At 52.3% G+C, this 13,842-nt stretch overlaps 1 protein-coding gene across 3 annotated transcripts in view; it reads left to right on the top strand.

The window, feature by feature from the left end:
• Positions 1–13,842, top strand: part of SRL (sarcalumenin) — a 114,319-nt gene that overhangs the window by 79,362 nt on the left and 21,115 nt on the right. For 2 of the 3 annotated variants that reach the window (XM_050968176.1, XM_050968174.1), the window contains one exon: positions 6,942–6,977. The exons of the other annotated variant lie outside the window; for it this stretch is intronic. In XM_050968176.1, the coding sequence (XP_050824133.1) occupies positions 6,942–6,977 (36 nt within the window). The remainder of the gene's footprint in view (positions 1–6,941; positions 6,978–13,842) is intronic. 3 annotated transcript variants of the gene reach the window in all.

Genomic DNA, 13,842 nt, shown 5'->3' with positions numbered 1-13,842 from the left:
AAGGGCCTGGCTCTGCACTGCCAGCACCTGCAAAGTCAGGGGCACCTGTGCCATGTGCATGTGAAATGCTGTCAGATTAAAACCTTCCACTCACCCGATGGGTGCTTCCTGGCCACGCTGCATGGGTGTGAATAACTGCACAAGGCCCAGAGAACCAGCCCTCAAGAAGGCACAGGACAGCTGGCTCACAAGGAGGCTTAGGGTGTCTGAACCCTCTAAGGAGTAATAATTCTGTAACACTCCGTCCTGTTAAGAACCAGACACAGATGGGTGAGCTGCTTCTCCTGCAGCTCTTCTTCTGGGTGCAAGATTTTGGCCTAACTTCTCTTTCCAGGGGAGTGGATGACTCAGCAGGTGTGATGGAACGTGGAGCTTTTTAGCTCCAGGTCATTAATAATGGAAATTTGGCCAAGGCCAGTCGTGATCAAAGGTTGGTCCTCCAATGGCTGTGCCAGGGCCTGCTAGTAATTGCTAAGCCCTGATGGTGTGCTTGGTCCACTCCAAAGGAGGTAAGAACGGCCGCTGCTCCAAGGAGCTTGCAGACTACACCAGGCCCTTGCAATCTGTGTGACACGGCAGCTGCATGGCCCCATTTCTAATGTGTTAGTGTCAACATCACAGAACCCTGTTGGCAGCCTCAGCAGAGCAGCCAAGGTCTGAGATCCCAATTCAACGGGAAAACTCACATGCTCAAAGTTAGGCACATGTACCTTGCTGAACTGGGGCCTGGATGGAACTGTGGAGACGAAGTGCTCCTCTCTGCTCTAGAGCCGGCTGTACTAGATTGGGGTGAGGCACATCAGTTGGGGTGGGCCGGCGATGTTCGTCCGGCTGCTGCCCATGCTACACCTGCCCTCTGGGCTTTTTACTCATGCTACAAAAAAGATAATTAGCCTCTGGGGATGGGGGGGATCACTCCATAGCAGAGTCCTGGAGTTTATCCTTATTGCAAGGAGTTGATCTGTGGCTTATGCCCTCCCTGCCTTCCCATCTCTGCTCCCCACAATTCCACTCATGCACACCCTCAGTCCCACTCAAGATGCAAATTCCACTCACCACATTGTAGGTTCCCCCATTACTATCAGCCCCTCCTCCAGGTGCTACTCTCCCCTCACTTGGTTCAGCATTACTCTCTATTCCACACATATCTGCCATTGCAGCTGTTCTCAGCTGAGCTACGATAGTCCAGCCATTTAAACAACCCATTATCCATATTTTGCCTTTAGAGAGCCAATCAGACATGCCGGTTCCCTCAGAAGCTATAGCTTTACGGGCCTGGTAGGACTCTACACCAAGCTCAGCACCTTGTATCTGCAACATTATTTTTGTATAACTCGATTTTGCGAAGCGATGAAAAGGGTCGTCATCCAGCAGGTCCTTCCAGAGCTCCTGCCTCCAAATGGGGCCATATCTCCAGCCCCTCGGCAGCATCTCCTCTTTATGCTCTTTGAGGTAGTCTCGGTTGGATCTTTGATATTTCAAAAAAGAATCCTGTGGCACCTTATAGACTAACAGATGTTTTGGAGCATGAGCTTTCGTGGGTGAATACCCACTTCTTCAGATGCATGTGGTGGAAATTTCCAGGGGCAAGTATATATATGCTGGCAAGCAAGCTAGAGATAACGAGGTCAGTTCAATCAGGGAGGATGAGGCTCTGTTCTAGCAGTTGAGGTGTGAAAACCAAGAGAGGAGAAACTGGTTCTGTAGTTGGCAAGCCATTCACAGTCTTTGTTCAATCCTTTGTTCAGCACCACCCTATATCGAAAACCTACCGACCGCTATGCCTACCTTCATGCCTCCAGCTTCCATCCCGGACACATCACACGATCCATTGTCTACAGCCAAGCACTGAGGTACAACCGCATCTGCTCTAACCCCTCAGACAGAGACCAACACCTACAAAATCTCCACCAAGCATTCTCAAAACTACAATACCCGCACGAGGAAATAAGGAAACAGATCAACAGAGCCAGACGTGTACCCAGAAGCCTCCTACTGCAAGACAAACCCAAGAAAGAAACCAACAGGACTCCACTGGCCATCACATACAGCCCCCAGCTAAAACCCCTCCAACGCATCATCAAGGATCTACAACCCATCCTGGACAATGATCCCACACTTTCACAGGCCTTGGGTGGCAGGCCAGTCCTTGCCCACAGACAACCTGCCAATCTGAAACATATTCTCACCAGTGACTGCACACCGCACCATAATAACTCTAGCTCAGGAACCAATCCATGCAACAAACCTCGATGTCAACTCTGCCCACATATCTACACCAGCGACACCATCACAGGACCTAACCAGATCAGCCACACCATCACTGGTTCATTCACCTGCACATCCACCAATGTAATATACGCCATCGTATGCCAGCAATGCCCCTCTGCTATGTACATCGGCCAAACTGGACAGTCTCTACGGAAAAGGATAAATAGACACAAATCAGACATTAGGAATGGCAATATACAAAAACCTGTAGGACATCACTTCAACCTCCCTGGCCACACTATTGCAGACCTTAAGGTGGCCATCCTGCAGCAAAAAAACTTCAGGACCAGACTTCAAAGAGAAACTGCTGAGCTTCGGTTCATCTGCAAATTTGACACCATCAGCTCAGGATTGAACAAAGACTGTGAATGGCTTGCCAACTACAGAACCAGTTTCTCCTCTCTTGGTTTTCACACCTCAACTGCTAGAACAGGGCCTCATCCTCCCTGATTGAACTGACCTCGTTATCTCTAGCGTGCTAGCATATATATACCTGCCCCTGGAAATTTCCACCACATGCATCTGATGAAGTGTGTATTCACCAACGAAAGCTCATGCTCCAAAACGTCTGTTAGTCTATAAGGTGCCACAGGATTCTTTGCTGCTTTTACAGATCCAGACTAACACGGCTACCCCCCTCTGATACTTGATATTTCAAAACGGCCAGTGCAAAAAAGACCAACCACAAAACACTTCAGTGCATACTCAGTGCTCCGTGGGCTGTAGCAGAAAGACACACTTCTACCCATCATAACCACATGCTAGGAACTCCCTGCATACATGCCTCATTCCTCCTCCACTCCTCCCCCTGAAGCATGGTGGCTCCAATCAGTGACACCATTTCAGCTCCTTCAAAGCTGCTTCTTTTTGCAAGTGCGGCATAAGCCAGTGCTTGTGCTCAGCTCTGATTAATATTTGGGCATTGCAGATGGTTTGCTCTGAAATCACCTGAACTTTAATAATTCCCAGCCTTTGTTCTCTGACTTTTCACCTCGCCTCTGTGTGCATGCATGGGAGTGTGTGCACGCCCATGTGTGGGTTCTGCAGTCTTGTGCACAACAGTTCTTTACAAGGTGTAGAAAGGCGCGCAGCATTTCAGGATGCTTGTGACAGCAATGTGATCCTCACTTTGGGGTTGCCTGGAGCTGGGGCCAGGGTAGCGGGAAGTGGAATTTCAGTTTAGCAGGTGGAGGAACATGCTTGATTATGCACAGACAAGTCTCTTTGTTATTGACACTATCAGGTTGTCATTTCCAAGCCAGAAAATTTAACACAAATTCCAAAAGAGCCACAGAACAGCAAAGGTGGGTGGGGGGTATTGTTCAGGGAATGTCAACACAGCTAAGCCACTGGGCACTGTAGTGTAGACACGTGGTGCAGCTAGAGAGGGGATTTTTACATCCCCTTTGAGAGGCAGTAGTTATGTGGACAGAAGAATTCTTCCATCAACCTAACTGCATCTACAGTGGCGGGACGGGGGCAGGTCACACAGGGCCTGGAATTATTCACATCACTGAGTCATGTAGCTAAATCAACCTAAATTTTAGGCATAGACTAGGCCTCAGACTCGCCAAACAGGGATTTCGCCCTCCCCTGCCTCCCAAACACACAGCTAATCCCTCCCCAGGCAGACCCATCATGGGTGGGGTTCAGCAAGCGAGGGCACAGAAATCCAGCCCTATCTCTTCTCCTCTCTATTCTGAGGGGAGTGCCGAGCCTGCCACCTGGCTGGCCGCAATGCGCGTTACCTGTACCAGGGCCTGACCTGGCTTGAGTGGAGCGGGGGCTGGCTCTGTGAGGGTTACCATTTTCCATCCTGTGGGGTTGCTCTCCAGACTACACCCCTGGGTAGCATTCTGGCCTCATGTGCGTGAACCCACGGAATTGATATTGCCAAGGAGAATGGTGAAATGCTCACCCTGCACCTTTCACCAGTCTCTGCTGAGGCCTTTGCCATACCAACGCGATGGCAGTGACCCCTAGGGTGATAGTCCTAGCATGATGGAGCAATGGCACCCCCAGGCACTGACATGGAGGGTGGGGATAGGAGCCACATGGCTTCCCAGGAACCAACCTGAATGCTCACCTTGGCATCATGGCATCCTTTCAGGGACTTCTTTGTGGATGATGTAATGTCCTGGGGACAACCCTTCCAAGTTCCTAGCCTGGACTATAGAACAGCTGAAATGACCAGAGACACCAACCCAGGTTTTACACTGACCCCAGTGCATGCTGGGACAGGGTTCTGGGAGTGTAGCCCGTGCTTTTTAGATATCCAGGCAGTGCAGACATGCTCATTCAAAATGACAGTTTATCCTCCTCACTCTTCGTTCTTGGTGCCACAATTTCAGACGCTCTTCCATTGATCGCCTGGGACGTAACAGATAGCTGGTGCCTTGTGCACACAGTCCCCATTCCCAGGAGGGCTTGGCACGGAAGATAGGTCATCTCAGTGTTCCATTTGGCACCACTGTCTCCTGAGTCATGTGTCCATGGCCACACCCTGTTCCGTTTGGAAAATAGCATCTCCACCATTGCCTTTTCTACAGCACGTGGTAAAGGGCCATTTCTGTAGCTGCTTTGCAGTCACTCCTCAGGCTCCAGTGCTGCCCCCTGCCACCACTTCTCAGACCGCCGGCTCTCTCCCATGCCTGACTCAGCAATGCCAGCATTTAAACCAATACACCTGATGCCAAATGCTCCTTCCGCTGTGCACTTTCAGGCTCCTGGACTGAGCAGAATGGGCAATGTTTGCCCGGAATACCTGTAACAAAGGCATCTCCCATCATGCCCACTGGTAGCGCGGTGGAAGAGTAAACAGAGCAATCTGTCAAGTAGTTAGAGGGGTGGTGATGACTGTGTAGCACCATGTGCCAGGGAGCCCCCGTAACTCAGCAGCCCAGGTGAGCACACTGCAGTGTTGAGTGAGTGGTCACACCTGCCTCCGACTTTGGCTTCACTGCCAGCATTTCTCTGCATGGCAAGCTGCTGCTGCTGCTGCTGTGGACGGTACAGGCTGCATCAACTGGCTCCATTTCCCTCTGCCACATTAATAACCTAATGGTGACTTCTCTGAGCAGGGAAGGTCTGAATGCATCCCTGGTGTGTCCTGAATGCCATCACAGCTCTTCTCTAGAAAGGAGTGGGGAAGATACATGGAGTTGTCTCTGACGCCCCTGGTGGCCATTAGCTCAATAGCAGGCCCAGGCAGGGCCCTAGTCTGACAGGACTCGTGATGGGTCATACAGGTTAGGGAACATGTGGAATAACAGGAGTGTCAAGAAACATGGATTATGTTCCAAGGGTCAAACCAATATGCAATGGTAAGTTCTCTATCTGTTCCTAGCAATTTGCTTCTTTCCCTCTCCATTATACAGCAGCCCTCCGGGGGTTTGTATCCATGGGCCAGTTCTGCCCTTGGTTACATGGCTGCAGCTTGCGCCCATGTACATTGATAGCGGAGCTGAGCTGCATTGCTATGCCTAATACTAATGCTAGGGTCATTTGGGTATTGTAGTATTATTAGCGCTCTCTGCTGTAGCTCACCAGGATCCTAGGTTGCTCAGCAACTCCTGGCACATAGCAGATTTTATTTACAACTGGCCGGCCTGAAGTCTCTTTCCAGAATGTCTGGAGGCTCCTTATATGGGCTGTGTACGACTTCTCTGGAATGTGTTTGCAGATAGAAACCCTCTCTTTAAAATGTGCTCGTGTTTCAGTGTGAGCTGTGCCATCTCCATGCTGGACACCTCTCCGGTGTGTACACAAAGATACTGTGTTTACACATCCCATATGGAGGCCTGCAGGCTGCAGAGCAATGGATGTCTCCATGCATGTGGGTGTGTATATGTCCATGGTATACGTATGCGCTCTCTCTGAGTTAGGGGTGCCAGTTTTCTCTCTAGCATGCTGGGATTGTTCTCCTGGTTCCATCCTCAGAAGAACTTCTGCCTGGTTGGGGAATGTCCTGGTCCAACAGCAGGGGCCTGAAGAGATGTCACACCAAATTGCAGTACATGCTGGCAACCCTAAACCATGTATGTGTACATGCAGACTAACATGCCTGCACAGGAGACTGCCTTGCTCCTAACCAAAGTATCTTCCACAATCTGTCGTTGTAAAAGGGGAAACAGGTAATCATAGCCCGATGGAAGGGGTATGGGACATTGTGTTTGTGACTGTTCCTGCAGTTCAACTGAACAGACCCTAATTAATATGGGTTGTTACAGGCAGTTCAGCTGACTCATTTGCTCTGTAGGAGAAAACAATTCCTTAGTGTGAAGTTGTTACTATTCAAGGGGCTTCCAGCTGGCCCTGACTGGACCTGCTGCTGGAGTCGAATTCCAGTATCCTAGAGGCACAGAAGGATGTCAGTGAAGGAGGAAACCTGTCCTTGGGCCACTCCCAAAAGACTGGTCAAGACCTGGGTTTTTAATCTAAGACCAGTAATTATAACTCTCTTAGTGCATGCGCCCTCTGTTCCTGCAGGTCATTCATTGTGTCATTCTTCCTGGAGTGTTTGCATTGCTCATTGGTTCTGCTCTCTGTCTCGGAGAAGGCTGAGCTGACCATCAGCTTTCTCTGTGGGTCCTACCCGACCAATCACCTCCTTTCCTTCCTTCTACTCATGTTTCCTTTTCTCTCTCCCCCTGCCCTCTCCCTGCTAACAGCTTACCATGGACGTACCCTGGGCTCCTCAGCCACAGGTTGGTATTGCTGCCTGCCATCTGCATGCTACTAGCAGCCAGATAACCTCTTCACTGCCTCTCAGCTGTCATTGGTCAAAGGTACTGAAAATCCCAGCATTCTTCCTCTTTTCAGACAGCCACTAGCCGGAACAGTACTCCCAGTGCCCCCTGGGCACTAGTCACAGCAATACTCCCAGTACCCTTGTGCACTAGCCAGAGCCACACACCCAGTGTCCCTGTGCACTAGCCAGAGCCACACACCCAGTGCTCCCCATGCACTAACCGGAGTCACACACCCAGTGTTCCTGTGCACTAACCGGAGTCACACACCCAGTGCCCCTGTGCACTAGCCAAAGCCACGCACCCAGTGCTCCCCATGCACTAGCCAGAGTCACACACCCAGTGTCCCTGTGCACTAGCCAGAGCCACACACCCAGTGCTCCCCATGCACTAGCCGGAGTCACACACCCAGTGCCCCTGTGCACTAGCCAGTCACACACCCAGTGTCCCTGTGCACTAGCCAGAGTCACACACCCAGTGCTCCCCGTGCACTAGCCGGAGTCACACACCCAGTGCCCCATGTGCACTAGCCAGAGTCACACACCCAGTGTCCCTGTGTACTAGTCAAAGCCACGCACCCAGTGCCCCTGTGCACTAGCCACAGCCACAGCCACACGCCCAGTGCCCCTGTGCACTAGCCAGAGTCACACACCCAGTGCCCCTGTGTACTAGCCAGAGCCACACACTCAGTGCCCCTGTGCACTAGCCACAGCCATATGCCCAGTCCCCCCCGTACACTAGCCACAGCCACAAGCCTAGTGCCCCCTGTGTCGTAGCCACAGCCACGCACTCAGTGCCTCCTGTGCACTAGCTAGAGCTATATGCCAAGTGCCCCTGTACACTAGCCACAGCCATACACCCAGTGCCCCTGTGCAATACAAAGAGAAATACGCCCAGTGCCACCATGCATTAGCCACAGCCTTACGCCCAATGTCCCTGTGCACTAGCCAGTGCTAGTTATATACATAGTTGTCTTTATTATTTTGCAGTGGCTGGCTTTGTCCAGCAGGCCACACATTCATGGCATCCTCAGATAAACATCTGTAGTCTCCGGTACATCATCACTGCAAGTGAAGGTGTGGTTGCAGCATGGGTAGGCATTTCTGTGCTGGGGTCAATATAGCTAGAATGGATAACAACTACCACTCTATACCCAAGGTCCACAGTTGGCTTGTACTCAGGCACTAGCCCAAGAACTAGCCTGGGCCACCATGTCATCACTGCTGTTGGTGCCTGTGCTAGGTTAACGCTAGCCTACTCACGCTATATCCGTAGGCGCCGACTTCTACTCGTGCCAGTGAGTGCTCCACCTCCCTCTGGCCCTGGCCCCACCCTGATTCCACCCCTGCCCAGAGCGCCCACGGAGTCAGTGCCTATCCTGCAATCACAGCACCGCTTTGCAGCAAAGGCACAGCCTGTGTGACAAGATAATCGGTCCCGGTCAGTCACAGATGTCTGCGGTCCCCCACCTTGCACAGGCCTGCAGAGTGAACATTGCAAGGCTGCCCATTTCGATGAAATCTGAGGGTGCAGCAGTGCGAGTGACAGTAGCTACAGTTCCACCTCTTTGATAGGGACGGGTAGGTATTGTCCCCACCAGTGCCCAGCAGCACCCTCCCAGGAACACAGCATGCCCTTGGCCTCAGGGCCGGTGCAAGGATGTTTCGCACTGTAGGCGAAATTTCCACCTTGCGCTCTCCCCCGTGCGCCCCTGCCCTGAGCTGCACCCCCTCGCGGCAGCTCCCCCCACGCCCTGAGGCTCCACCCCCGCAGCAGGTCCTCCCCCTCCGCCCTGAGGCACCCCCCCCCGCCCCAGCTCACCCTTGCTCCGCACACGAGCACCCCAAGCACGCCGTCGCTGCTTCACTTCTCCCACCTCTCAGGCTTGCGGCGCCTAAGCTGATTGGCGCCTCAAGCCTGGGAGGCGGGAGAAGTGAAGCAGCTCACCCCTGCCCCGCCTCCTCCCCAAGCACGCCATGACCACTTCACTTCTCCCGCCTCCCAGGCTTGCGGTGCCAAACAGCTTAGGCGCCGCAAGCCTGGGAGGCGGGAGAAGTGAAGTGGTCACAACATGCTCAGGGAGGAGGCGGGGCGGGGTGAGCTGGGGCGGGGAGTTCCTCTGCGTGCCGCCCCCCCCCTTACTTGCTGCAGGTGGCCCTCCCTGCGCTCCCCTGCCCCAGCTCCCTCCACCTAAATGCCAGCGGCGACCGGGGCGGCTGAAGATCCGGCCGCCACGGTCGCTGCCAAAGAAAATGGCACCCCCCCAAATTCTAGCACCCTAGGCGACTGCCTAGGTCGCCTAAATGGTTGCACCGGCCCTGCTCGGCCCCCTTCAGGAGGTAGAACTGGCTCTAGCCCTAATGTATTCTGCTTTGAATGGTGTTGCCAGGGTATCTGTGTCACTCCCATGAGGACCATATTTGGGTGATGGGAGTTAAATTGAAATAGGGCCCCTCCAGGATGGTGCCCCAGAGAAAGGTAAGGGCGTGGCTACCTAGTACAGCACACTCCCAGTTGGATTGGCAGGAAATCCTGGTGCTTGGAGGTTCCTGAGTCTCTTCCAGCTGGTCAGCCATACAGGTACAGGTGAAAAATCCATACAGGGTAGCAGCAGTGGTGGCTGGGTTGGTGCCATTGGCAAGGTCACAGCCACATGATCAGCCAGCAAAATGTTAAAAAATTTCTGCCGTTCCTTTAAGCCTGTCCCTCACAACACACCCAAAGCACAGCGGGCTGCTGCTGGAAGAGCAGTGTCCTTCCAGAGTCACTGGTTCCTGACTGCACAACAGCATCATAGCACCAGTGCACTGTGCATCTCACCCCACCCCCCTTACACTAACATGCCTGCCAGACACACTCTGGCTTTCCAATTGAATTTTATTTAACCCTCTGGAAACTGGGGAGATAGCTGTATACTGTGACAGACCCAAACCAGTGGTGTACAGGAGTCTGGTAGAGGGCAAATATACTGGTCACTGGATGAGTAGTTTTCTGTTCCCTGAGTGACCAGAGCAGGGGTTGCAGTAGAGTAATCAGGAACCTGCTAGAACCAATTAAGGCAGACAGGCTGATTAGAAACACCTGCAGCCAATCAAAGCAGGCTAATCAGGGCACCTGGGTTTAAAAAGGAGCTCACTCCAGTCAGTGGAGGGGGAACCCGCGGAGAAGAAGTGTATATGAGGAGCTGGGAGCAAGAGGTACAAGGAGGCGAGGGCTGCAGCTGCAGCTGCAGCTGCAGGAGGACTAAGGAGTACAAGCGTTATCAGACACCAGGAGGAAAGTCCTGTGGTGAGGATAAAGAAGGTGTTTGGAGGAGGCCATGGGGAAGTAGCCCAGGGAGTTGTAGCTGTCATGCAGCTGTTACAGGAGGCACTATAAACAGCTGCAATCCACAGGGCCCTGGGCTGGAACGTGGAGTAGAGGGCGGGTCTGGGTTCCCCCCAAACCTCCCAACTTCTGATCAGACACAGGAGGAGCTGATCCAGGCTGTGGGGAAGGTCACTGAGGTGAGCAAATCTGCCAATAAGCACAGGACCCATCAAGGTAGAGGAGGAACTTTGTCACAGTACATATTCAGCTAGCTACAGGTATTTATCTATAAACACAGCCTGTGTGTATATATACACACCAGCTGTATAAATGTGTACGTTTACAGATGTAGATCTATAAATGTGTGTGTATAATACAAATGTGTGTTTGCAAGTACAGTGCATATCGCTATAGATATATAGCTGGAGAGCTGTAGCCAGAAAGGGCCTGAGAGGGCAAAGACATTGCCCCCAGGGAGGGAGCCCTGGGGCACCACTCTATACCAGAGCAGGGACAGTTTAAGAGAAATGATACAGAAGGCCCTGAGAGAGGCCCCTGTTGGATTTGTACCCTAAAGCATTTGCTTTGTTTTTATTTCACATGCTGACTGTGTGTGACTCAGCTAGAGGGCTGAGTCACCAGGCCCCACCACAAACCAAAAGAGAGAGAGAACAGGCACATGCACTGAGATGGGTCACTTGCAAGAGGTGAGTGCACCCCCTTACAGTCAATCTGTGGTCTTTGCTGTGCTGTTACCCCCACTCATCAGGTTGTAATGAGTGTTTTGGAGACAGTCACTTTTTTAAATCAAACACTGAACGAAGCAATTTTTGTCTCAAATGAATGGAGCCCAAGCGGCTGTGGGGCAAGCTGTGGGGCAGGCCTGGCATGTACCATATACACCATGGACCTAACCACAATCATCTCTACCCAATGGCTAGAGCGAGCTCTGGAAATAAGCAACCTCTAAGGAGAACTTTGATGATAGAAACAAAATGGCACCACCCATGTTAAGCCAGTGCAACAAGGGCACCTCTCTGGGTGAGCGTGCCCATTCATATATCCTTAGAATCCTGCCACATAGCAATGGCCCTGTTGCAGGTGGAGACCTTGTTGCCAAACTACAGCCTAAGTGTGCTCCACAGCATGACCATGTAAGATATTTTTCAGCTTGCTGCCCATTTTGATGAGTGTATGTATAAGTCCTGCCATGCAACACAATGCACTCAAACATACTTCAGGAGGCAGCGTGGCCTAGTGGTTAGGGCACTGAACTAGCACTCAGGAAACCTGGGGTCTATTTCCAGCTCTGCTACTGGCCTGCTGAATGACCATGGGCAAGTTACTTCCCCTCTGCTGCTTTAAATCTGTAGCAAGAAGCCACCCGGGGGACCGTAGGAAGGTCCTAGCCAGATGCTCTGCTCTGGGGATGGAGGGAATGTAGGGATAGCCCAGCTTCCCTGCCTGGAGAAAAGTCTCTGGAGCAGGGCTAGAAGAAAGTGACTCTCTCTGTGAGGTGCTGCCACTGTCACATGGCAACAGGTGTGGACGCATTCTGAGCCCACAGAAATAAGAGGCAAGGAAAATGCCAAAGTGCAGCCTTTCAGCTTGCGGAGGCATGGGGTGGCGGAGTGAAAGGACCCCCTCCCCAGATGCTGAACAGCAATGAACCATCACACAGCCAGCCGCGAAGACAGGTCAGCACAGTCCTGCAGTGGGGAGCAAAGCTGAAAACCTTTATAAATCGTTTCCCATGCAGAGGGAGCAGATAACCGTGGTGTCTGATGAGCATTTCATTGCAAACAGGGATGCAACACAGGCATGGGCATGCTGTCGCCAAAGGGCTACACTCCACCATCCTTACTCATGCTGCCTTACCCCACATATGGACTACACCCAGAATAAGGTACTGCTGAATGATCACTTCATCCCTGGAACACAAGGGGCAAGCAACACAGTGAGTCTATGGAAATGGAAATCACCCAGCAAAGGAGCTGAAGCAAGAGCCAGTAAAGGAGATCCCCCGCAGAACAGGGAAGCCCCGTTAAAATCCCTTCTAGGAGCCTGGGGTTCTGTGGGCAGATGAGTAGGGCCCTACCAATTCACAATCCATTTTGGTCAATTTCACAGCCATAGGATTTTAAAAATAACAAATTTCATTATTTCAGCTATTTAAATCTGAAATTTCATGGTATTGTAATTGTAGGGGTCCTGACCCAAACAGGAGCTGTGAAGTGGTCACAAGGTTATTGTAGGGGGGTTACAGTTCTGCTACCCTTACTTCTGTGCTGCTGCTGGTGATGGCGCTGCCTTCAGAGCTGGGCAGCCAGAGAGCTGTAGGTGACCAAATGTCCTGATTTTATCGGGACTGTCCCAATATTTACTTGTTTGTCCTGTGTCCCGACTGAACATCAATTGGGATGCGAATTGTCCCAATATTTTGCCCTCTGGTGCATAGGCAGAGGGGGCTCGTGCCCCCCCCAACTCCACCCCGGCCCTGCCTCAACTTCGCCTCCCCTCCCCAAATCCCCACCCTGGCCTCACCTCTTCTCCAAGCACGTCACATTTCTCCTCCTCACCCCTCCTTCCCAGGCTTGCACTAATCAGCTGTATGGCGGCGCAGGCGCTGGAAGGGGGGGGGCAGGACGCAGCAGCCAGCTCAGGGGAGGTGGAGGCAGAGTGAAGGCGAGCTGGTGTGTGGGGTGCGGGGTGTGGAGCTGCCGGTGGGTGCTCAGCCTCCACCAATTTTTCCTATGCTCCAGCGGCTCTCGGTTATTGTTTGTTTTTTTTCTCCGTCGCCAGCTCTTTTTTTTATTATTGGTTGCTCCGCCGGCACCTCCTCCCCCGGCATCTTGATATTTCATGTCTCTCATTTGGTCACCCTAGAGAGCGGCGGCTGCTGGTTGGGATCCCAGGTCTGAAGGCAGAGCCCCCACCAGTAGCAGTGCAGAAGTAAAGGTGGTACGGTATTGCCACCCCTACTTCTGTGCTGCTACCTGCAGAGCTGGGCCCTCAGTCAGCAGCCACCACTCTCCAGCCACCCAGATCTGATGGCAGCACAGAAGTAAGGGTGGCAATACTGCAACCCCCCCTAAAATAACCTTGTGGCCTCCCCTTGCAACGCTTTTGGGTCATGACCTCCAATTTGAGAAATGCTGGTCCTCCCTGTGAAATCTGTATAGTATAAGGTAAAAGCCCACAAAAGACCTGAGCTTATGGGAGGAGACCAGACTTCATGGTCCACGATGCGTTTTTTCATGGCCGTGGATTTGGTAGGGCCCTACAGATGCGGCATGGGAGAACACAGGGCAGCTGAGGTCTGCTGGGTCTGGAAGCCCATGCAGGAAATGTAAGGAGGAAGGATGCTGGGGGCAAGCCTGTGATAGCCCAGGGCTCAAGCGAGAGCCAAGCAAAGTTAGCCACAACTGTGGGGTACTGATCTTAGCATTGGCAATAGGGTCAGATTCAGACTGCGGGCAGAGGTGACTGCAGTTTGTAAAGAGGCTTTTAAGGA

This window comes from Gopherus flavomarginatus, chromosome 9 (genome assembly GCF_025201925.1).
Source record: "Gopherus flavomarginatus isolate rGopFla2 chromosome 9, rGopFla2.mat.asm, whole genome shotgun sequence".
NCBI lineage: Eukaryota > Metazoa > Chordata > Testudines > Testudinidae > Gopherus > Gopherus flavomarginatus.
This window is presented reverse-complemented; position numbering and strand designations above follow the sequence as displayed.